Source organism: Sporothrix brasiliensis, assembly GCF_000820605.1.
Source record: "Sporothrix brasiliensis 5110 chromosome Unknown Cont13, whole genome shotgun sequence".
NCBI classification, from domain to species: Eukaryota; Fungi; Ascomycota; class Sordariomycetes; order Ophiostomatales; family Ophiostomataceae; genus Sporothrix; species Sporothrix brasiliensis.
The window spans coordinates 128,264-152,015 of record NW_024467132.1 but is presented as its reverse complement, the minus strand read 5'-3'; the positions used below and the strand labels follow the sequence as shown (position 1 = coordinate 152,015).

At 61.1% G+C, this 23,752-nt stretch overlaps 7 protein-coding genes and 1 non-coding gene across 8 annotated transcripts; 2 read left to right on the top strand and 6 right to left on the bottom strand.

The window, feature by feature from the left end:
• Positions 1-2,636: 2,636 nt before the first annotated feature.
• Positions 2,637-3,241, bottom strand: SPBR_03539 (proteasome assembly chaperone 3; the record flags this gene model as incomplete). The annotated part of the gene is made up of 2 exons (XM_040761830.1): positions 2,637-2,987; positions 3,071-3,241. The coding sequence occupies 2 exons, from the start codon at positions 3,239-3,241 to the stop codon at positions 2,637-2,639; spliced, it is 522 nt and encodes a 173-aa protein (XP_040623071.1).
• Positions 3,242-3,667: 426 nt separating this feature from the next.
• On the bottom strand, positions 3,668-3,738 carry SPBR_09461. The gene has a single exon. It is a non-coding gene; the product is annotated as a tRNA-Cys (tRNA).
• Positions 3,739-3,855: 117 nt separating this feature from the next.
• On the bottom strand, positions 3,856-5,603 carry SPBR_03460 (uncharacterized protein; the record flags this gene model as incomplete). The annotated part of the gene is made up of 4 exons (XM_040761751.1): positions 3,856-4,831; positions 4,914-5,213; positions 5,283-5,388; positions 5,459-5,603. The coding sequence occupies 4 exons, from the start codon at positions 5,601-5,603 to the stop codon at positions 3,856-3,858; spliced, it is 1,527 nt and encodes a 508-aa protein (XP_040623070.1).
• An 836-nt stretch (positions 5,604-6,439) lies between these two features.
• On the bottom strand, positions 6,440-7,758 carry SPBR_03501 (amid-like NADH oxidoreductase; the record flags this gene model as incomplete). The annotated part of the gene is made up of 3 exons (XM_040761792.1): positions 6,440-6,574; positions 6,636-6,750; positions 6,824-7,758. The coding sequence occupies 3 exons, from the start codon at positions 7,756-7,758 to the stop codon at positions 6,440-6,442; spliced, it is 1,185 nt and encodes a 394-aa protein (XP_040623069.1).
• Positions 7,759-9,189: 1,431 nt separating this feature from the next.
• On the top strand, positions 9,190-13,164 carry SPBR_09244 (ATP-dependent RNA helicase DHX37/DHR1; the record flags this gene model as incomplete). Its single annotated transcript, XM_040767370.1, has 1 exon — positions 9,190-13,164. The coding sequence occupies one exon, from the start codon at positions 9,190-9,192 to the stop codon at positions 13,162-13,164; it is 3,975 nt and encodes a 1,324-aa protein (XP_040623068.1).
• A 257-nt stretch (positions 13,165-13,421) lies between these two features.
• Positions 13,422-14,465, bottom strand: SPBR_03516 (Mediator of RNA polymerase II transcription subunit 6; the record flags this gene model as incomplete). Its single annotated transcript, XM_040761807.1, has 1 exon — positions 13,422-14,465. The coding sequence occupies one exon, from the start codon at positions 14,463-14,465 to the stop codon at positions 13,422-13,424; it is 1,044 nt and encodes a 347-aa protein (XP_040623067.1).
• A 320-nt stretch (positions 14,466-14,785) lies between these two features.
• SPBR_09252 (uncharacterized protein) lies at positions 14,786-15,644 on the top strand (the record flags this gene model as incomplete). The annotated part of the gene is made up of 2 exons (XM_040767378.1): positions 14,786-15,221; positions 15,283-15,644. 2 exons carry the CDS (start codon positions 14,786-14,788, stop codon positions 15,642-15,644), a joined length of 798 nt encoding a protein of 265 aa, XP_040623066.1.
• Positions 15,645-16,011: 367 nt separating this feature from the next.
• Positions 16,012-21,546, bottom strand: SPBR_03402 (cytokinesis protein bni1; the record flags this gene model as incomplete). Its single annotated transcript, XM_040761693.1, has 1 exon — positions 16,012-21,546. The coding sequence occupies one exon, from the start codon at positions 21,544-21,546 to the stop codon at positions 16,012-16,014; it is 5,535 nt and encodes a 1,844-aa protein (XP_040623065.1).
• Positions 21,547-23,752: the final 2,206 nt, after the last annotated feature.

The window sequence follows — 23,752 nt, the reverse complement described above, 5'->3', positions numbered from 1 at the left end:
GGAACAGAACAGGAGCACAAAAGCAATGGGAAAGAACGGGGGGGATCAGCTGCTTTATACCAGAGAAGGAACACTTTGGAACTTTGGGGGGAAGGAATACTTAGGCGATCGTCACAACAGGGCAAGAGCGAAGCAAGTGAGGAAGAGGGGGCAGGAGGCAATGAAACGGTACTGCAAAAGACGGGCCTACGGGTCGATCATGGCAGGAGCCACCGTGTGCACCTTACTCCTACGGAGAGTGCCTCTGAAGAAGGCAGGATGGATGGTCATCGATCTAGTACTTTCGTGCCCGGGAAGGGGGTTTGTCGGAGAAGTGGACCTTCCCCCCAAGAGGTGCCAAAGAGAAAGAGGCAAGAGCGCGCGAGGGAGACACCGGACGCAGCGGGGACAGAGGGCACAGAGCGCACAGAAGGCACTTACTTAAGGGGGCGAACAAAACGGGCAATGACGCAGCGTCAGAGCTACGGCAACTCGACCAGAAGGAGCGATCACTGCATGGTCTTGCAATACGCCATACAAGGAAGTTACGATCTGTAAACGTAAAGCGAAGCACGATTGCCCGCTGAAGAGAGTACTGTTGAATACCAATGCATCATTGGCATCTTGAAGCCCATAACGCGGCAGAGGTCCAGAACGAACTGTGCCAGACGGGTTTGCTTGTTCGGTAGTCTGGAGGCGATTTGGCTGGGTCCGTTTTCTGGCGGACGCAATCATAAAGCCGAGAGGAAAGCACGGAAAAGAAGGCAATAGGTCGGTTGCGAAACGGAGGCCGGTTTGGTCCCATTTCAGAAGCTACGACGGACGACAGACATGGGATCAAAAGGGTAGTCGCCGTACGTAGCAAGAACGATCCGAAACGGGCATTTCGTACGAGGAAAGAACAACCAGAAACGGTCACGGACAGCGTTTACAAACGATTCGGCTGTCTGCTCGGCAAGGGACCTGGGGACCTTTGGGGAAGCTAGCTAGTATGGAGCCTGATGAGACATTCTCTGGACAGAGAACAGAGAACAGAGAACAGAGAACAGAGAGCGACAGTCGAAGACCATAAACGGCCCGTTGTAATCGTACCCGCTAACGTGATGGTCGTGTGGTCGTCATGCGTTGGGTGGTGCCTTCTCTCGTGTGCTCGATCTCCCCTGCGCTCCTTCCCCATAATACATGCACGAGTAGCAGCCCCGCTTATGATGTAAAACGGAGATGCGTCGGCGGAGGCTCGGGATCGAGGTCACGCTTGTACCAGAGCGATGTGGGGTAGCATAAGCGCATGGCAGCTGCGAGTGGTCTGTGGAAATGTGGGGCGGGCCAGACAGTCGACAACGGTCCAGTGCTTCTCCTCTTTTTGTCATGATCTATCTGCCTACCTTTTGGGGGATATCGTCACGGATATGGCAGCGGGCTGTAAGTAACAATGTACCCTGTTACAACTGAGAATGGCTACAGCTACCGAGCCAACGTCGGGTGACGATGCAGATGGATACTGGATGGAAGACGGCAACGAACTGCGTCCGCGAACGTTAATATAAAAGTAACGGCCACGCATTTGGGTGTACTGTATGTGTCGTTGACGTTGTTTGTATACAAGAGGCAGTGGATGTACATCCTGCACAGCACACGGCAGCCAATAACCCAAAAGAGGGGAAGTTGAGCCGTGTCGACAAAGACGATGCAGGAGGGAGGGGAAACAGCATGTACAGTCAGATAAGAACATGTGTGAAGAACGGAGGCGAGATGGTGTGAAGCAGGCAGTGAGGGGAAATAGCATTGAATGAGCTAAGACGGTGCAACTACGTCGATGAACAATACGAAGACGGCTGTGGCAGCTGGACAGCTGGGAAGGACGTGAAGGGCCATGGATCGTTCCTGATTCGGCTTTTGCATCAGCCAGTGATGGTACGGCATTCCCCGGTGATTGAGCGTTGATGGACATGAAACATATACGTCGAGAGCATCATTGGTGACAGTTGGGGGGAACGGATAAACGGATCAGATGGGAGTCTCTTAAAACAATGGTCTCCAAGGACGTGTGCGCGGCGGTTCGTCTCGTAATTCATGTTTGATATCGGCCCTGGACCTGTTTTGGCCCTGTTTATCCCCGTGTAGCGCACGCTCAGATCTGTCGTGAAGCAATAAACGGACGGACTTGGCTCGGCGAGATGGCAAGACCGGAATACACTCGAGCCTTTCTGTCACGCACGCTTGGTCTTGCAGAGGCCTTCTCTATGCCGCGGCAACGAAAATCGAAAATCCTCCGACAGCCTCGTGTCTGCTGGGACTGTTTTCGTCGTGTCCAATCAAGATCGCTCGAATCTCGGACAGATGCTACTAACGAGTAGACGTCAACGTCCCCGACGTAGGCCAGTCCCGTTATCCAATGCCCCGTCGACATCCGCGAGGCAGGCATCTTTTGCGCTGCTCGCTGGCCATTCATCCCGGGGTCGATCCGTCCGATCCCAAATCCGGCTGTGTACCTGCAGCCAGGATGCATCTGGCGGACTATTCTCGCAGGGCGGGCAACTCCGTGGCACGTCGCACAGTTACTGTTCGAGATGCGGTGTTCACAACAAAACGAAGGAACGGCATTGGTCGGTAGCTCGGGTAGTTCTCGCAGAGTGGGGTGTGTCGCGCGGGCCTCTTTACAACGCCTTCTGCACCAGATCGACCACGTCAAAGTAGACGGCCTGTGCCTGGGCATCGTTTGTGGCCCTTCCCCTGCTTCCCCTGCTTCCACTGGGCCCGGCCAAGCCCAACCCCACCACCAGCGTCCGCGTCTCGCCCGGGTCCCGCAGCGCCACCAGACTGCCAATCTGCGCGGCCACCAGCTGGCCAAACGTCTCGCGGGCCTCGCCACCGGCCCCAAAGAGCGTGCGCGGTGTCAGGTGGGTGGAGGGCAGCAGGCCTGTCGCGGGATTACCGCCACTGCGGACGCCGAGCGAGAGGGCGGCGTCGACAGAGGCGGCAGACGGGGCGGACAGCGGTACTTGGATCTGGGCGGTTCCGTTCGTCAGCGAAATCATACGGCGAGACGTGCGAGGCCACAAACAACGTGAGGATAGAAATGGAAATTCACCCATTGGGCAAGACGTCCGGACTGGGAGACGAGGACGAGAATCTTGTCGCGAAAGTAGGAGACTTCCGCCTCCGTAGGAACGCCGTTGACTGTGCCGGTCGCAGTTTTTGTCTTGGCCGGGTAGGGTGCCCCGTGGACAGGTTTGGAATCAGGTGTAGCAACGTCAGCCATGGCGTGTATATGTGTGTGGTTGCTCCGGTGGTGCTGGGGTTGATGTTGTGTCTATGTTGTGTGAAGGCAAAGGTGGTGAACCCCACTAGAGCGATGTTTGGCGGCATCCGAGTATGCACCTATGGGGGCGGCTGCTGGACCCACTTCAGCAAAGGTCGCACCTTCTGTCAACAACACGCACGAGTATGGCAGGAACTTGCAAGACGAATAAGGCAGGATGTCAGTTTCTTTACTAGAGATGACAATTTATTGCGATATTCTCGTCGTTATACAAAGCGGCTCAGAACGGTCACAAAGCTCCCAGTATTGCGAGGAAGACAGCATTTATGAGATTGCAAACGACTGGAAAGCGTCGACCGTGACTTAAAACATGCCTCTTATGTAAAGAATACATCACAAAATAAAAGTTGCTATTCTCCTTCATTTAGGACACAGGGGTATTCGAAACCCGACTTTGGGATCTGCAATCCCTCGCTCTGCCACTGAGCTACACGACCGGAAGGGAGAACGAGCTTCATTCGCGGCGCCGAGCTTCCTCAGGCCGCTTCAGTACAGAAAAGGAGAGCATGCGAATCGGTTTGGTCTCTACCGGTCCTGGATCGGAGGCACAGCCCTCACAGGTAGACAATGGCAATGGCGCTGTCGGGAATCGTCACCGTCGCTTGGCCGTTGGAAACGCTCACAGTCACCGTCGTGGACTGCACGCCCGTCACCTCCTTGCCCAGGCTGGCAAAGGTCCACTGGCTGCCACCAAACGTCGTGTGGTCGGCGTTCTGCACGGCCCCGCCGGGGTTGGTCAGGTACTTGACCGTGGCGGACGTGAGCGACGCCGGCAGACCGCTGAGGGTCACCGTCTGGCTGGGCCGGCTGCCGCCCACAGAGAGGTCCCAGTAGTTGAGGTTGCAGAGGGCGACGCGGGCGGGCGTGTTGGAGCTGCTGCCCGCGTAGGCCACGTAGGCCGAAAAGGCGGTGCCGTCGTTGTTGCCGGGCGCAATCTCCGCCACTTTGGTCGTGCCGCCGGTGCCGATGAACTCGGCCGCCGTGATGAGCGCATAGTAGATGTTCTTGGTCTGGGCGGGCACGGTGCTGCTGCTGCTGGGCTGCCACACGTTCTGGTTGGAGTTGTACACCTGCTCCCAGTTGACGGCGGCCACGCCGAGCGTCATGGCATAGAGCATAAAGTCGACGCCGTACAGCGCCGTCGAGAAGGCGTACGCCAGCGTCTGGTTGCTGGTGCCGCCCGTCTGGATGTTGATCTCGTCCAGATAGTACTTGACCTGCCCGTTCTTGTAGCTCTTGAAGAAGGCCGCATAGGGCTGGATGCGCTTGTTGGCGTCGGCGACCGTGTTGGAGTGCAGGATCATGTGCGCCGGCACGCACGGGTTGCCGACGCAGCGGTACCAGTGGTCCACGGCGTACTTGATGTTGCCGGTGGCGTCAAAGGTCGTGTTGGCAAACAGGTCCGGCGCCGTCCAGTCCGTCGACTGCTGGTCCTCGCCAGCAAGGCCGGGACCGGCAAAGATGGGTCCGCTGGGGATGGATGCCGCCTCGGACACATTGGTGGCAATGCTCTGGAAGCGCGTAGCGAAGCTGCGAGGTGTTGGGTGTTAGCATGCCTTTGTTGCCTTTGTCAGAAGCCTCAGAACGTGCTGGCGGTCCATGCTGTGCATACTATTGGGCGCCGGTCGCGGACGGACCCGTGTGACCGCCGTACTCGTTCGGCTCGTTGCCGATCTCAATGGCACCAATGTTGTCCAGGCCAATCGCCGATACAATGGACTGCGCGTTCGCCTCGGCGTGGGCGGGCACGGTGTCTGTATAGGAAATCTGCGGCACCCAGAGCGCGTTGATCGGCGCAAGAAGCTTGGTAAGCGGCCAGAAGTTGGGGCCGATCGTCAGCGAACCCGTCTGCGACGTGCCCGGAGCGGGCGAGATGGGCTGGGTAAGAGCCGAGTTCCAAGTCACGGTGTCACTGAATGGGGAGGGGGGTGTATGTCAGTGCTCATTCGGCATATAAGTCGTGTGTCCCGTAGAAACGTACCCCGTTGTACCGCCGACTCGCAAGAGAGGCCGTCCGCCGGTTCGCTTATAGATTTGCTCAATCAGATTGATCGAGTACTGGTTGGCCGACGAATCCGTGGGGCTTTCTTTTCAAGGGGGGCATGGTCAATGACAAGAACACCGAAGCGAACGAGGAAGAGAGCAAGCCCAACCTACTCTGGCAGTAGAGAGAAAACGTGCTGAGCTCAAAGCTGACGCCGGGAAACGACGGGCTGATGAGAACAGCAGACGCCGGTGCTGACGCTGGAACACTGACGGTCGTTACAGCGCTGGCCCGCGCGGCAAGATGGTCGAGACGCATGGCGGCTGTGCTGGGGCCTGTCTATAGAACGGGGCCTGATGGGTTACTAGGAAGATCGTCTGTCTTGATGATCTGCGATGCTTCGAAAGCACGAGACAGGTTGGGTTCCGGAGCTCTGAAGTTCCCGAGTGAATGAGAGCATTTATATAGACGCGCCGGCTTGAGGCATTGGCCGTGAGTGAGATTGCGGGGACGAAGCTAAGAGGGTGGAGGAGAGAGGGTCGAGCAGAGCGGAACGTCCAACGTCGTCGAATGTCCGTGGTGATCCTGCCGTACCAGAACTGGCCGTGCCGCCATCGACGGACGTTTGGAACTCGCTTACAAGAGAGGAGACGTGCCCTCAACCACAAATGAGTATGTGCATGGCTGGATGACGTGCCTGGGCAGATGATGTACCCCAACATTTTCGAGATCAGCTTACTCTCTTTTCTATTTCCCGATTCGGATCGGGTGGGTTAGAGCGGAGAGCGGCACGGCGACAGTCGATCATTGTCTGGTATGGTCGGTCGAGACTCCGAACTGGGATCGGGCCGCACTCGCTTGCTCCCATGTACCCATGCACTGCTGATTTTCCCCAGATACCCCAACACCCCAGACAGGGACGGAGAACACCCCACGGGGCGCAATAGTCTAGATCGTTGGTGGCGTATTCCAAACGGGCATAATAAACCAAAACTGTACGCAAAAGTAAAAAAATCAAAAAATCAAAAATCTAGATACATCTAGTACCCATACCCTCTATCTCGTCTTCACATATAGTTGGTCATGTGGTAATTGTCGTTCTCCGCCATGCCTGTTGCTGTATAGTTGCCGTCACATCGTATATAGTCGCGCATTTATAAGTTGGCGTCGATGCCGCCGCCGCGGCGGGCCCATACGCCGTCAATGCCCATGTCGTACGTGCCGTCCTCTCTGGGCACAACGTGCGGCTTTTCACCCGGCTGAGGGTTGCGGAACACAATGTTTTTGGTCTGTCGGCTCGGTTAGTATGACTACTCCCCATTGTCGTTTTGCATCGCGGCTTGTACGTACCAAGCCCAGCGTCATGTGAATCCCTGCCGGCTCAATGCTCGAGTACGTGTCGAGCGGCTCGTCGTTGAGCAGGTGCTGGATGTTTTGCACCACGACCGTGGCTTGCTTGGCGGCTCTGAACGGTTAGTGGGCGGCACACGTCACAGTTGGATGAGAGTCGGTGGGAGAGGGGGGGGGGGATGACGCACGGCCTTGCTGCTTTGGGGGCGCCCGAGTCCGCCACGTCGCCAATCGCAAACACATTGTCGAGCGTCGCGTCGTGCACCTGCAGCGTGTCGCGCACGCGCACAAACCCAGACGCGCCGATCGATGACGGCGACAGCGCCGCCAGCAGGCCCGACCGCGGCGTCTGGCCCGTGCACACAATCACCAGGTCCGTCGCCAGCCGCGCGCCGTCCTGGCACACCACCTCGAGCGGCGTCCCATCGGCGCGAGCGGCCGTACTCACAGTGGGCGACACGACACGCGAGCCCAGCTTGGTGTGGATGCCCAGCTCGGCGAACCGCGCCCTGACGATCGCGTCTAGGTCCGTGTGGAAGCGGTTCATGACCGTCGCGCGCGAATGCACAAGCGTCACGTCTTTGGCGGGGTACAGCTCCTTGATGTCGGTGGCCATCTGCACGCCCACGGCGCCGCCGCCCACAAGCACGATCCGCTGCGCCGCCGCCACCCGGTCCGCGTGCTGCTGCAGGTACGCCACGCCGTCGCGCTTCTCAGTCCCGGGCACGGCCGAGGGCGGCACCATCTGCGTGCCCGTCACGAGCACCAGATACTCGTAGGGGATGCTGCGGACCGGCTCGCTCCCGGCAGCCCCCAACGATACAGCACGGTCTAGCTCGACGGCCGTGCGGGTCAGGCCCGTCGCCTTGGCCTGGACGACCGTGTTGTTGTGCACGCCGGGCGCCGCCGCAAAGGTGCCTGGATTGTAGGGGATGAACGCCTTCTTGGTGTCGACCTTGGCCGTCGCTGCGAACCGCGGGAACGCAAACAAGTGGTTGAAGTGCGAGTTCTTCTCAACGAGCACGACGCGGAACGCGTCACTCAAGGCCACGGCCAGCTGCTGGGCCACGTTGACGCCGACATAGCTTCCGCCAACGACGACGAGGTTCTTTGGGACGGACATTGTGGGTGGTGCTTTTGTTGATGCTGTGGCGAACCGAGACACGATGGGAAGCACGAAAGAAAGGACGAGGACAACGAGCGACATAAAAAGGCACCCAATGGACGCCGTGACGTGTCGCTTCATATACTCCTTGGACAGGCAGAGAAAATACAGAAATACAGTGAACACTTTCCCGGCGCGTGGCGCATTTCATATGTCCGAGGAGCAAGCTCCTGCCAGCGAGTAGCTCAACCGTCGTCGATACTCTGCAAATATCGGACAGTGATTGTGGGTGGGGGGGTGCCTTGTAATTCCAAGCTGTCATATGTGTGCACTTTGCCATTCTTTTGTAGCCCCATTTTAGCCCCTTTTTTATTGTCACGACTTTATCAGATCAACCCTTCACAAGGAGACAAGGCAGGTGCTTCGGCCGCTTCGTCCGCTCCTGCCATCGTATCAACTAACAGCCGATGTGGTCCCTGGAGGCAGGCACAAAGGCGGAAAGAGTGGGTCGGATATACGCTCCGGGGACAATTGGGGAAAACGTCCCACCGCAGCGTGGATCCAGGCAGGTGCGACAGTTTAGCCCCGTTCGGATATCTGTACTTAGCTCCGAGGTCTTTCCTTTTTGGAGTAGATTAGGGACAGGTAGAAAGGTAGAAAGGTAGGAAGGCCAACTAGACGTATTCCTGATATGTGAGACAGTAATGTCAATATTCGGCCGACAGCACAGCGCCGTGGAAGAGCCGCTGTCAGAATTCGCGCAGAAGGGGCGTCGTTCGCCCGGTGCCGGATGGAGTGACAGCGATAGCTGGCTGCCAGCGAAATCCGGTCCATATCCGAAAAGAGGACTCAACTACAGTCGTTGCTTGTGATTTTACGGAAGCATTTGGCTTCTGTACGGTTCTGACATGAATGCAATGTACCTTTGTCACTTTCGCGAGACTGGTCCCGGAACGCGGTGCGGACAAACAGATCCGTTACTAGCTGATTGATAAGATGGTACGTCTGTAGATATTATGCCCCGCTACAGACATAATGTGAAAATGCACTAAAGCGTTCACTAAAACCGTTCCTGCCCATAACTATTTCTTATCGATAAGGTACGATAACGAGCGCGATAACAAAATATGTTTGAAATTCTTGGACGGAAGCTACGACCGTCATGTTCATCGAGCTGCACTTTGTGAAGATTGCGACGAAAATTGGAAGGACAAAACGACACATATATAAACAAACTTCAACTTGATACGACTCCCACCATATAACACTCTTTGGCTATCATATCCTCATTTAGGCCCTTATTTTGACCAAAGGTGGTCGACACAATCTCACGACGAATCTACATCATGATTGAGAGCACGGCATAAGGCGAAGTCGAGACGCCTTTCACTCTTTCGCCCTGCATAATAAAATTCACAAAATTACCCCTTTTTAAAACAACACACAGCTATGCCAGCAGCAAAGAAATTCGTGCCGCGGCAGCGCAAGCACAAGGCCCGGGCGCGCGAGGCCCGCGCGCGCGAGGCCCGCGAGGCCGACGAACGCGCCAATGCCGGTGACAGACCGGGCGACGGCTCGCGGACGCGGACGCGGGCCACCGACGTGGTGGACAGCAACGCCACCACCATCGTGCCCGAAGAGCAGCGGGCCCGCAACGAGAAAAAGGCGCAGCTGCGTGCGGAGCTGCGTGCGGGCCAGGCCACGCAGATGAGCGCGAAAAAGGCGAAGCGGCTGGAAAAGTACATTGAGACAAAACTGCGCAAAGACGAGAGCCGCGCGCTCAACGAAAAACTGGCGGCTCACAGCGTGGACCCGGCCATTTTCGAGAGCAGCCGGGACCTGGGCAAGGGCAAGAAGCGGCGGCGGGCCGAACAGGCGAAGCAGCGGAGTGTCGTTCGGCAAGGCCGGGATAGCGACGAAAGCGAGAGTGACGAGGACGACGAGGACGATGAGGACGATGAGGACGATGTGGAGGAGGACGTACCAATGGCCAAAATTGCGGCCCAGACGAGTGCAGCACCTGCTCCAGCACTGTCGACCGGCAGCTCGCTGTTCGGCTCAGGATTTGCGGTTGGCTCGGGCCTCAAGCGACCGCTCGACCTCGACGACGACGGGCGGCCGATCCTCAAGAAGCGCAAGAAGCGCGGTGGCGTCAAGTCCAAATTCAACGTGGAAACGGTCAAGCAGCCGCAGCCGACTTTTACCATAACACGACCGGACAGAGAGAGTGAGGATGAGAGCGAGGACGACGGTGCAGCCATCGACAGTGGAGAGGAGTGGGGTGGACTGTCGGACGATGACAAGGAGACAAAGAGAGATGAGGAGGAGGAGGGTGATGGCGATGACGGCGATGACGACGATGACGGGGAGAGTTCACAGGACGATGACGACGACGACGACGACGACGACGACGACGACGACGACGACGACAGCGACGATAGCTCGGACGCAGAAGAGGCCCGCCCCTCGGCCTTCAAAGCTTGGGCGCAAGCACAGCGCAACGAGGCACTCGGTTTCAAAGGCGCCACGGGCGAGACGACCACGACGTACGAGTTCCCCGTCGTCCAAGACTTCGAACCACGACCTGTCGAGGCCGAGCCACTGCCCGCCAGCCTGCAGCCCACGCGGCGCCTCGACCGCAAGGCTTTCCACGTGGACGTGTTTCGGACGCCCGAGGTCGAGAAGCAGCGCATGGAACTGCCCGTCGTCGCCGAGGAACAGCAGATCGTCGAGGCCATCCACGAGCACGACATTGTCATCCTGTCGGGCGGCACGGGCTCCGGCAAGACCACGCAGGTGCCGCAGTTCCTGTACGAGGCGGGTTTCGGCCACGCGGCGTCCGAGTACCCGGGCATGATCGGCGTGACGCAGCCGCGTCGTGTGGCGGCCGTCAGCATGGCGCGTCGCGTGGCCGAGGAGCTGGGCCCCGAGCACGGCAAGGCGGTGGCGTACCAGATCCGGTTCGAGAGCAGCGTGTCGAGCCGCACGGCGATCAAATTTATGACGGACGGCGTGCTGCTGCGCGAGCTGAGCGAGGACGTTGCGCTGCGCAGCTACTCGGCCGTGCTGATCGACGAGGCACACGAGCGCAGCATCAACACGGACGTGCTGATTGGCATTGTCAGCCGCGTCAACACGATCCGGGCCGAGATGAATGCGCGGCACGCCGGCGACACGAGCACCAAGCCCCTGAAGCCCCTGAAGCCACTGAAAATTGTCATCATGTCTGCCACGCTGCAGGTGGCCGACTTCGCCAAGAACCGCGCGCTCTTTGCGGAGCCCCCGCGCATGGTCCACGTCGAGGGCCGCCAGTACCCCGTGACGGTGCACTTTGCGCAGCACACGCACCACGACTACGTCGCGGAGGCCTTCCGCAAGATTGTGCGCGGCCACCGCAAGTTGCCGCCGGGCGGCTTCTTGGTGTTTTTGACGGGCGAAGACGAGATCCAGCGGCTGGCCAAGCAGCTGCGGCTGGCCATTGACGGCGTGCACACGGCCACGGGTCCCAAGGTGCGGCTGTCGACGTCGGAGATGGCGTACGAGACGGAGGACATTGAGTTTGGCGGCGGCCTGGGCGACGAGAACGGAAAAGACGCCAAGCATCTAGACGGCGAGGAGGACGAGGAGGACGACTACGACAAAGACAACGAAGACGAAGACGACGCCGATGACGACGACGGCGGCGAGGAGGAGTTTGTGCCGGACGAGGGCGAGACGGCAGGCTCTGGCCCCAAGAACGTACAGATCCTGCCGCTCTTCTCCAAGCTGTCCACCAAAGACCAGCAGCGCGTGTTCCAGGACGCGCCGGACGGCGCGCGGCAGATCATCCTGGCCACCAACGTCGCCGAGACGAGTCTGACGATTCCGGGCGTGCGCTACGTCTTCGACTGCGGGCGCGCCAAGGCGCGCACGTTCAACAAGCAGACGGGCGTGCAGAGCTTCGAGGTGGGCTGGATCAGCAAGGCCAGCGCGAGCCAGCGCAGCGGCCGTGCCGGCCGCACGGGACCGGGCCACTGCTACCGGCTGTACTCGTCGGCCGTCTACGAGGAGAACTTTGCCGAGTTTGCCGAGCCCGAGATTCTGCGGATGCCCATTGAAGGCGTCGTGCTGCAGCTCAAGTCGATGCACGTGCCCAGCATCAGCGCGTTCCCGTTCCCGACGCCGCCGGACACGGGCAGCATCCTGCGCGCCGAGCGGCTGCTGATGTACCTCTCGGCGGCCAGCAAGACGGACGACGACGCCGCGGGCCGCCGCCGCGCGATTACGCCGCTGGGCCAGCTGATGAGCGCGTTCCCGCTGTCGCCGCGGTTTGCCAAGATCCTGATGGTCGGCCACCCGGGCGGCTGCATCCACTACGTGATTGCGCTGGTGGCGGCCCTGTCGGCGGACGAGGTGTTTGTGCGGCCCAACAATGCCATTCCCGCAGCGTCGGCGACGGCGGACGGGGCGGACAGGGGGGAGGACGGCGAGCATGCCGACAGCGACGCCGAGACGACGAAGCCCCGTGTTCGGACGCAAGAGGACATCCGGCAGGACGAGGCGCGCCGGCGGACGGCCGAGCTCTTCCGCAAGGTGCACCGGCAGTTCACGTCGCTCGACGACAAGTCGGACGCGCTCAAGCTGCTGCAGGTCGTGGGCGAGTTCTCGCACGAGCCGACGGAGGCCTGGTGCCGGGGCCACTTTGTGCACTACAAGGCGCTGCGCGAGGTCCAGAAGATGCGCCGGCAAATCACCAACCTGCTGCGCACCAACGTGCCCGTGCACGCCGCCGCCAACCTGACGTACCAGGAGCAGCTGCCGCGGCCGACCGACGTGCAGATCCGGCTGCTCAAGCAGATGGTCGCGGCCGGCTTTCCCGAGAACATTGCCCTGCGGGCCGATCTGTCGCCGAATCCGCCGCAGTACACCAACGCGGGCGGCGCTGTCCACAAGCCGCGCCGGGCCATCGAGGTGCCGTACCGCACGCTGTTCCCGGTGCCGTCCGATGGCGGTGCCAGCGGTGCCAGCGGCGGGGGCCACGCGTCGCGGACCGAGTTTGTCTACATCCACCCGTCGTCGCCGCTCGCCCACATGACCGTCGCCGAGTGTCCGCAGTACATTGTCTACTCGCACCTGCAGCGCACCGCGCCCAGCCCGGACATGGACGCGGCGGCGTCGCTGCCCAAGGTGCGCATGCGGGCGCTGACGGACATTTCGGGCCTCCAGCTGGCCAGCCTGCTGCAGGGGACGCCGCTGCTCGCGTACGGCAAGCCCATCAAGGAGACGTTCCGGTCGGACGACGGCCGCGAGCGCGAGTGCTGGGTGGTGCCGACGCTGCAGGCGGACGACGGCAGCGGTGTCGGCGGCATGGGCTGGCCATTGCCCGCTATGAAAGTGCGGCAGCGCAAGGTGCCGGGGCAGGGCTGGGAGATTGTAGGGAAGTAGTGCGACGAGAGGCATCTGTAGATACACAGACAGTGGAGACGACGAGGCGCCTTGAAAGTAGAAGAGCAATGCATCACAGGAAATAAAACGCCAGAGCGACATTGTAAGAGCGTTTGACGAAATGCAGCAAATGTTCTATCCAGTTGTATCGCCATGCATTCATGTTATCCTGCCCATCCTGACGCCGTGCTAAAAAAGGAACAATGAAAGACACAACACGCCCATGGTCCACAACAGCCCTTGCCGCTGTGCCGCCGCTATGCCGCCGCTCCTTTGGACTTTCGCCGCTTTGGCTTGGGCGTGGTGGCCCCCGACTTCTTGGCCTCCTTGCCGTCTTTCGGCGTTGCCTTGCCGCTGCCTGTGCCGTCCTTGTTCGCGTCTGCCGCATCCGCCGTTGCCTTTCCGCGCGCCGCCCCTGCTGCACCGCCGACGGCACTCCGTCCGCCGCCCGCCAGCGCAATGTGGAAGTCGCCTGGCCGGCCGGAGATGGGCTGCTCGTCCATGTACTCGCCGCCGTACATCATGTGGATGGCGTACGACTCTTCGGCCAGCCGCGGATCGAGCATGTCGTCGTCCGAGTCGTCTTCGCTGTCCGCGTCATCATGGGCGGCCTTGGCTCGGGTGGTCGTTTCCGTTTTGTCGACATCCATGGCATCTTCGTCTGAGGAGTCGTCGTCCTCGTCGTCTTCCTCCTCCTCCTCTTCCACGCCCTGATCCTCGTCATCTGGCTCGTCTCGCAACGCCTGGTTCTCCACAACCCCGTCTTCGCCCGCCGCCGCCTTGCCCGTCGTCTCGTAGTAGTGCCCCTCGGCCGGCGACCACGTCTGCATGCTGTTCATGGCCGGAAACGCCTTGCCCAGCGCGACGGCCATCGACGTGATGCGCGACGACAGCACGTCCGCCAGCGTCGGCGCCTGGTAGATGTTGTACCCGACCACAAAGTAGTCGGCGTACACCGTCAAGTCGTCCGGCTGCCCGTCGTTGCGCTTGCGCCGCAGCTGCTTGCGGATCACCCAGACGCCGGTGCCCGTCCCGGGCGCCATCTCGGCCGGCGCCTGGTGCACAATGTACTCGACGCCCGACATGCTGCGCAAGAAGTCCTCGAAGCGCTCGCGCGTCTCGAGCACGGGGAACATGTTGTGGTTGTGCAGCGCCTGGTTGTAGACGGTGTTGTTGTTGGACGTCTTGTCAAAGTAGGGCGAGCGCATAAAGTAGTAGAGCACCGAGTTGGAGTGGATGCCCTGCATCTCGTTGGCGGTCTCGGGCTCGCTCCATTGGAGCTCATCGATCTTGAACGACATTGCGTGGGAGGGTGTGTGGGCGGGAAAAAAAAAAAAACACATAAAAAAGGAGGCCGGAAGGTTGGTTGTGGCAGAGTACAACGCGAGAAAGTGAAGCAAAATAGCTGTCGTCCTGCTTGGTGCGTCGCCAAAGCTATTTAGGGGAGTTGCGGTCATGCATTGGCGGGGAAGGCGCCCTGGAGCTCAAAGACGCTAATTTTTATGGTTATGTAATACACAGCCTTGCGTAACAAAAACGTCACCTCAACCTCTACTAGAGGCTGTTATCCTTCGATAACGTACCATCACAACAAACACCCAGCGAATTCTCCATCGCCGCAATGGATCTCGTCGCGACCATCCGCAAGCAGGGCTCGCGTGGCGGCGTCAACTTTAACTGGGACGACGTCGCCCAGTCCAGCCGCCGCGAACACTATCTCGGCCACAGCATCAAAGCACCCGTCGGCCGCTGGCAGCAAGGCCGCGATCTGACCTGGTATGCCAAAGAGGGCGAGGGCCAGGGCGACGGCGGCGGCGAAGAAGGTGGCGAAGACAGCATCGATGCCGCCGCGGCGGCGCGGCGCGACGAGCTGCGGCGCGTCAAAGAGGCCGAGGAGGAGGCCATGGCCCGTGCCCTGGGCTTGCCGCCCGGCACGCGACTCGGAGGCGGGCCCGGAGCAGCCGTAGGTCCAGCAGCAGGAACAGGCGCCAACTCGATTGTCGTGCCGGCCAACGCGTCGCGCATGCCGCAGCCGCAGCCCGATTCGTCGGCCGCCGGTAAAGACGGCAGAGACAGGCGGCGAGGCACAGATCGACACGACAGAGACCGGCACGACAGAGGTGAACGCAGCCACCGCGGCAGACGGAGAGACCATAGCCGGCATGACGCGCATGACAGACGTGCGAGGCACGAGAAACACGAACACGATCGCCGTCCGAGACGAAGCAGGTCACGTGACCGACATGACCGAGACGACAGAGCGCCCAGAGACTCCCGAGACCGTGCAGACGACAGGCCGAGGCGGCCTCGCAGCCGGAGTCGGAGTCGGAGCCGGAGCCGTACACGACGTCATGAGCAGAGGCATGATCGGAGTCGCAGTCCCAGAGACGGCGGGCGGCGGCGCCACCGCGACGACGACAGAAGAGACGAAAGAAGAGATCGAGACAGAAAATATCGCGACCAGCAATCTTAGTCGTTAGAGGACTTTGTGTAGGATAGATTGCATAGTTGCGAGAATATACCCAGAGTTCATTTGCAAGTCCGAGTAGAAGAGAACACGGCTGTATGTACAAGAAATAAAGAAAGCCATACAAAAAGCCACACAAATTCAACGCAATGACACCTCTTGAGCCGACTTGCAACAAATCAACGCAATAAATCAACGGTAAATTCCAAAAAGAGACCCCAGCAACCTCTCACGATCGAGTGTTTCACTCCCGTCTCTATGCCTGAAACCTCCCAATACAAGACGGAGACGAAAAGACAGAAAAACGCGCGCAGGAAAAGGCAGAATATTAATTATACATATGCACATTTTGTTCTGGGATCCGCCCGCGGCAGACACATCTACTGCTGCTCTTCCGTCGCTTCGGAGGCGGTGCCTTGTTCCGGTACGGCCTCCGGCACGGCTGCCGCGCCCTCGGCTGCCGCGCCCTCGGCTGCCGCCTCGCCAGACGGCGCGCTGTCTGCGGCAATGCCGCCACTGCCGCTCTGGGCCTTGTCGCGCCGTCTGCGCCGGGACTGCCGCTCGGCCTCGGCCGTCTGTCGCCGCGCTTTGCGGAGACTCTCGCGCCTCTCCTCGTCGAGGTCGTCGTCGTCGTCGCCCCGCATGCCCTGCAGCAAGAGCGCCGCACGCGCGGCCACGTCGTCCTCGTCGCCGCCACCACCGTCACCGCTGCTGCCGTCGGGCCGCGGCGAGCCCAGCACGGGGCTCAGCATGCTGCCGACGCTCGGCGGGCCCTCGCCGCCCGACGTGGGCGACTCGAGGCCGCCGCGCCCGCTCTGCAAGCTGGCCTCGGCTTCGGGGATCTCGTTGAGGTCGGGGATCTTTTGGCCCGACGCGATGCGCACCTGGTGTCGGTCCTTGAGGCGGGCGCGCCGCCGACGGTCGCGCTGGTCGCGCGTCTGCGGTGCCGCGGCGCGCAGCTTCTCCAGCAGGCTGTCCATGGCGCCCGCACTGGACGGGCTGGGCAGCGCGCCGCCCTCGCCGCCGCCACCGATGCCGTTGCCGCCGACGCCGCCGCCGAGCTTGAGCTGCGCCGCGTGCTTGCGTTTCATGCTGGCCTCGTTGCGCCGGCGCGTCTCCTCGTACTGGATGTTCTTTTCGCGCGAGCGGCGCCATTCGCCAATAAACGCCGCCAGCTTCGCAAAGAAGTCGCGGCGTGCGTTCTCGTCGCGGCTGTCCTCGCCGTAGAACGCCATGATGTCGTCGTACGTGCGGATCATCTCCTCCAGGTACAGCTCCATCTGCTCCGCCTTGCGGCGCGCCTCCTTCATGATCGGCAGCACCACCTGCGTGACGCGGTCCTGCGGGTGGAACTTCTTGGGGTCCGACAGGTTGCCGCTGTCAAACGCGCGCTGCACGCTGTTGATGTTGAGGACGTACTTTTTCGCGTCCGTCTGCAGCTGCTCAATGTTGATCTTCTGCGCCGTGACGACGCCCGAGATGTCCGCCGCAAACGACTCCCACTCCGGGTACTGCTGCCGCACGATGCGCTCCACCAGATCCGCCAGCGTCGACTCGTTCTTGTCGTCCTTGACCATGCCCAGCCGCGCCAGCGAGCTGAGCTTGAAGCCGCGCGCCTGCTTGTTGGCGTCGTTCATGTAGTTGCCAATGTCCAGGATCAGCCCCAGCACGTTCATCAGCGACACCGAGTCGCGGATCGACTCCGACACCTCCATCACCTGCCGGATGCTCTCCATGATCTCGTCGTACTCGGCCTCGAAGCTGCGCGTCAGCGCCAGCGCCCGCATCCGCGTCTTCCAGTAGTGGTGCAGCTCGTACGCCGTCAGCAGGTAGATCTGGTCCTGCCGCGTCAGCTCCGCCGGGTCCATCTCGCGCGTGTCCTCCGACACCTTGGGCCCCGTCCAGTCTTTGCTGTACGGTGCCAGCTGCTTGGCCACGTTGTCGGGGATGTTGCAGAGGTCGTCCTTTTGCAAAAAGTCCATCACCACTTGGTTGTCCAGCACCTCGCGGTCGCAGTGGATAATCATCTGCACCACCTTGTCGACCGGCTGCTGCGAAAACTTGGCAAACGCAATCTCAAACGCCTTGCGCAGGTCGTTGGAAATAATCTGCTTCTTGTCGTCCTTGTTCTTCGTGCCCTGTCCCAGCAGCTTGATCTCCTTGGCCATGAACAGCTTCTCCACCTCGTCCAGGATGCCCTTGCGGCTCAGCTCCATGTACTTCTCCTCGCGCTCCTCCGCCGACGGCGCGTGCGCCGCCCAGTGCGTCGTCACCGTCTCGTCCACCTTCTCCCAGTGGAATGCCTTGAGCTTCTTTTTGGGCCTCACGACGGGCAGGCCAACCGTTGGCTGCACGGGCTCAAACGTGGGCTGCTTCGACAAGAAGTGACCCGACATGGAGCCTGGTGCAGGCATGGGAGGTGCCACCGGCGGTGGCGGAGGCATGCCACCAATGCCGCCAGCAGGAGGCGGTGGTGGAGGCGGTGGTGCGGCTGCGCCGTCCGCTGGTGGTGGCGCGCCCGGAAGGCGAATCCCACCCGGTGGAGGAGGCGGCGGCGGAGGCGGTGGTGGCGGCGGAGCGCCCGGGAGTGCACCACCGGGGGGAGGTGGAGGGGGTGGTGGCGGTGGTGGAGCACCGGGGAGCATGCCACCGGGAGGCGGTGGTGGCGGCGGCGGCGGCGGTGGTCCACCTGCACGGTTGTTGGGCGACGCGCCAGTGATCTGGATCTTGGGCGCATCGCCGTCGTGCGGCGTGACGGGCGACTGGGACTCGAGGCTGGGATGCGACGGCCCTGTCGTAACGCCGTCGCCGTCTTCTGAGTCGCTGCCTTCGTACCGCTTGACTTTGCCGACAATCTCGTTCAAGAGGCCGGTCTGCTGCTTCGAGTCCATGACAGGGCGGCGCATCTCGACAATGCGCGGCTTCTCGTAGACCACTTCGCCATCTTCCCCGGTAACTTCGTCGTCGTCGTCAAAGTGCGAGCCGCCCGCGTTGGGAGGAACACCGCCGCCGCCGCCGCCGCCGCCGCCGCCAATGGGCTTGCGGCCAATCCTGGTCTGCCGATTGACGCTGCCGAGCACGCTGTTGGTAGACATGGCAGCCGAGCCGCCGCCGTCGACACCCAACAGGCTGCCAGGAATACCCTCGTCGCCGCCGTAGCCCTCCATCTCTTCGCGGAGGGCGCGCAGGCGATCTGACGGCCCGACGGCGTCGCCCCAGACGCGGCCTTCCAGCTTGAACTGGGTCTTTTGGCGCTCGATCTGCATCCGCAGGCGGTCCATGAGCTTCTCGCGGTCGAGGATGCCCTGCATGTGGACCGGGTCGTCGTCGGCCAGTTGGCTCTTGCTGACGGTGCCGCCCGTAGCGAGGACGGCGGCGGCGCCGGCCTTGGACTGGGCGGCGTTGGAGGCGGCGACGTCCTGGGCGTCGCGCAGCATGAGGTAGAGCTCGCGGGTCTCGAGCTCGTTGCGCTGGGCCTCCTTGGCGCGGAGGGTCTGGACGCTGTCGATTTCGGCCTTGAGGGCCTCGGCCTGGCGGCGCTGGGCGTCGATGAACCGGGTCTGCTCGTCCAGCTGGCGCTGCATCTTGGCGACCAGGCCGTCGGCGCCCAGCTCGAGCCGGCCGCGCATCTCGTCGCGCTCGGCCATGGCCGCCTCGGCAATCTGGCGCGCTTCCAGCGCTTCGTCGAGCGCCTGGCGGGCCTCGGAGTCTGTGTGCAGCTTGTCCAGCAGGCTCTGGACGCTAAAGTTGAGGCTCTGCTTCAGGTCCATGTCCGGCAGGCGGCGGTCCATGGCGACGTAGCTCAGCATGGCGTCGACGAGCTGGAACATGCGCAGGCGCTCCTCGCCGTCGCTGTCGCGCATGAGCAGCAGGTGCTGCAGGGCAGAGACAAAGTAGTCCTGCGTGCGCGAGCCCTTGAGGCGGTTCTGGATGGCGTCGACAATCTGGACGGGGTCGTTGAGGTCCTTGAGGTCGCCCTCGACGTTGTCCTTGATGCTGCTGTTCTCGCGCTCCAGCATGTCCTCGTAGTCAATGGCCTCGTTGCTGCGGAAGCGCTCGACCTGCTTGTCGATGAGGTCGTACTGGAAGGCCTCCATCTTGGTGAGGACGCGCTTGATGCCGCAGGCAATGAACTGGGCGCGGATGTGCAGGCGCAGCTGCAGGTCGCGCTCGGGGGCGTCGACCAGCATGTTGATGAGCATGAGCGTGGCGACGGAGTACTCCATCAGCAGGTTCTCCATGCCGATGCCGCCGCTGCGGACCTCGTCGCTCGCACCGACCATGCTGCCCATCTTGCCGCGGCCGTCGACGGTGACCTCGATGATGCGCATCCAGGCGTCGAAGCGGCCCGTCTCGCCGTGGGCGCTCTTGACGTTGTCCATGGCCTGGATGACCTTGACGTGGCCGTTGCCGTCATCCCAGTGGCACAGAAAGGTCAGGACCTCGCTGACCAGTTTCCGCGTGGACAGGCGCGGCGAGATGAGCGACATGGTCAGGGCCACGAGGACCTGCTGGTGGGCGAGGGCGTCGTCGGCGCCAAACTTGTTGTTCATGAGGGCCTTGAGGCACTTGACCAGGTCGTACTCGCGGTCGAGCTCCTTTTCGCCGCGCGGCACGTCCGCGGGCGCGGCGGGCGCGGCGGGCCCGCGGGCGCTCTTGCGGTTGAGCTTCAGCAGGACGTTGGTGAGGGCGACCTGGCCCTGGCACTCGATGAAGCGCTTGACCCAGCCGATCTGCTGGGTGCGCAGGTTGACCTCGAGACTGGCCAAGTTCTTGGCGTCGAGGCTGTTCTCCATGATCTTGCGGACGTACCACTCCGGCGAGCCCTCCTCGTCCGAGTAGGTGGTGACGTCGACGTTCTGGTACTGGCCGGGGCGGGCGGTCTGGCGGCGGCGCTGCTCGCCCTGCCACTCGCTCAGACGGTCCTGATAGATCAGCGTCCACTTCTTGAGGGGCGGGTAGGCGATCATCTGGCGGCGGGCCTGCTCGGGCAGGTTGAGCCAGCCGCGCTTCTGCATGAGGGCGAGGAACATTTGCTCAATGACCACGTCGTCTTCGGGCTTCGACAAATTAAAGCCGTCGTGCGACGGCGTGCCGGCTGATCCGGCGGCACCCCCCGGGCCCGAGGGAAACTTGGTCAGGCGATTGGACTCGCGGTGGGACGCATAGGAGCTCTGTGAGGAGGCGCTCGGCAGCGCGGAAAAGATGCTGGCGTGGTCGGTCGAGCTGCGGCCCCCGGACGTCGTCTGGTACGAGTTGTAGCGCGAGTTGTGCGAGCCGCTCTGAAAGGCGGCGCTCTCTCGTGGCGGCCCCCATTGCTGCAGCTGGGTCTGGCGGCCGGTCGAGGCCATGGTGACGTTGCCGCCTTGCCCTGGCGGCGGCCGCGGCCCCGACAGCTGGCTGCTCGACAGGTGAGCCGCGCTGCCGGCGGCGGGTGCGGCGCCGTACATGGAGGCGGCCATGGCGGCAGCGGCCGTCGTGGAGGACGGGTCAAAGGATGGGTACTGGTGGAAGTCGCTCGTGGCTTTGTTGAGCTGGTGCGGCAGTGGTTCGCGGCCTGTGCTGGGGGGCTGGCCGTAGCTGCTGCCCGGGGGCGCGCCGTTCTTGGGGAGGTAGTCGACGGCGATGGGGGAGCGGCGGTCGGCGGTGACGTTTTCGTAGGGGATGGAGGTCATGACACCGGCCATCATATTGATGCCGGCTTCGGGGGAGGTGGGGCGGTCGAGGGAGATGACAGAGTCGCGGTTGTAGGAGTGGCGCGAGGTGCGGGAGCCGGTCTGGCCGGCGGCGTCAAAGTCGAGGGGGCCGAGGAACCTGCCTTCGTCGCCGTTTGTGTTGCGGCGGTCGGACTTGTGCTTGACGCGCGAGAAGAAGGACTTGCCGCCAGACGACTGTCTGGACTGTTTGTCGGACATGGCGGCTGTCTGGGGGAGGGCGTGTGTCTATGTGTCTATGTGCGTCTCTGTGTCTCTCTGTGTCTGTGGCCCAGGCAGTGGAGCGTGTGTGATCGATGCTCGCTGCCTTGCTGCGGCTGCTCGACTTTTGCCGGTTCGTAGAGCGTTCAGCTGCTCTGTTGCGGCCGTCGTCACTGGATGCTGGATGCGGTGCTGTCTCAGGCGACGGGCAGATCGCATCATGGTCCCTTGGGGCGGGCAGGCGAGGGCCAGGGGTGGTTTCGGTCTGCATAAACAGCGATTTAGCATGAGTTGACAGGGGCGGAGGAGTCGTCCAGACGGTGGCTTCTGATCGAGATATGGAGTACGTCGTAGCAATCTTACATACCGTCCTGGCAGCCAGACGTCGTGCCGCAGGGTGTGTCTATCGTCTGTTTCTGGTCTGCTGGTCTGCCGGCGTCAATCTGTCGAGGCGGGTGGCCCAGGCAGTCGTCGTCGAGACGATGGCAAAAGTCGTGATGTTTCGAAACAGACAGCAAATGCAGAAACGCACTCTTGGCTCCTCTGTCCGTCGCGTCGCCAGTCCGCCACGCTGCAGTCGGGCAGGTCGTCGCATACGTCGGGGGCGTTGTCTCCCCCTTTTCTCTTCGTTTGTCTCTTGTCTGCTGGTCTTTCGTCCGTCGTCTTCTCGTCGATTGTCGTTGTTTGTTTTCTTCTCCTCGTTTGTTTTCTTTCGCCTTCGCCTTCGTCTCCTTGGCAGTCGTCGGCCGCAGAGTCGCCTGTGGTGTGCAAAAAAAAAAGTACAGAGTGCTGACAGTTCGTTACGCCAGTCGTCTGTCTGCTCGCCCTCTCAACGCCCTCCTGGGATCGTTTCTGGCACGGTGTCTCGACGGGTGGAGGTGATGGGCTGAAACAGGATTAGCACATCTCAAACCCCTGACGTCCTGGCGGACCTGGCGTGCCTCTTTTACCTTTGGAGGGCAGTTACAGAGTGGGTAGCAGCTTCTTCTTTCTGTCTCCTTCTTTCCCTTCTTTCCCTTCTTTTCTTCTCTCTCGGTCCTTCCTTTTGCAGCGTTCGTCGTGCCTTCCCCCTGAACACGGGCCCATCAGGGGCGGTTTTCCGAACTGCAGCTGCCCGTGCTTTGCGCTAGTCCTAAACAGGCCATACTTGCCGTTTCTACGCAAGCTGCATACAGTGTGAAGTAATGTGACGTCCCCTAGGCTATGGCAGGTCAGCTTGTGCAATGGCCCAGAATACCGGCACTACAGGGGCCCAGCCTCTCACAGGGCCTCCCCTAGACGGTTAAAAGTGCACGTTTGTAGCATGCAGCCCGCCCTGCATAAATAGCTGGGCCTGTGACACACTCTATCTGAAAAGGTTGCCGCAGCAGAGCGTGTTGATTTCTTTGTGACAGTCGGTCTCTGTTTACGGTCGCACGTCAGTACTCTGTCTGGAATTGTGCTTCGGCTTCGCAAACAAACATCAATGGCCGTGAAATTGCGATGGTCTTTTCGCTGCGTCTGTCCCTCGCTAGAGACAGTGTCGATATTCAGAGCCATACACTGTTTTACTGCACTCTGTATGTCGTATCTTAGTGATGCTCGTATTACGCGTGGTAGCGTAGCGCCGTGGCGGGCCGGCGACACACCTATGCCTCCTGTTCTCGGGGTCGGTGACGCTGTAAAATTGCACCTAATCAAAGCTGCCCCCCAAATAGCACCGGTATACCCCGCCAAAAGGGCCATACAGAGAATGCCCACCACCAATGATGGCCCCTTAACGTATCTTACGATTTTGAGAACCAGTGGGCAGCGCTAGCTCTCAGCGCTAACGGCCAGGCTTTGGCTTTTGGAGCAGCCGTTGGGCAGGCGCACATTCCCCAGTATTTGGGATCGTCATAAAAGGGGTCCGGAAGGGCAGGAAACACGACAGAAGTACGGAGTACTGGATCAATGTCGACGAAAAGGTCGAGAGGGAGGGTGACGAACAGCCAGATTCAGGGAGTCGTAAAGTCGTAAAGTCGTACTCTTCAATACTCAAATTGGAGATCACGTGTCAATTCCAGACCAGCTTCCACCTATTGTATATTGCTGTGTGCGCTGCGTGCGGACCTTTGACCGTTCCGGCGATGACGGCATAAATTGAGAGGTTCGTATTAATCTGCAAAAATTCAAAGAAATTCACAGCCGAAAAGAGTTCCGTGCTCTGTTGTTACACAGATGTCGG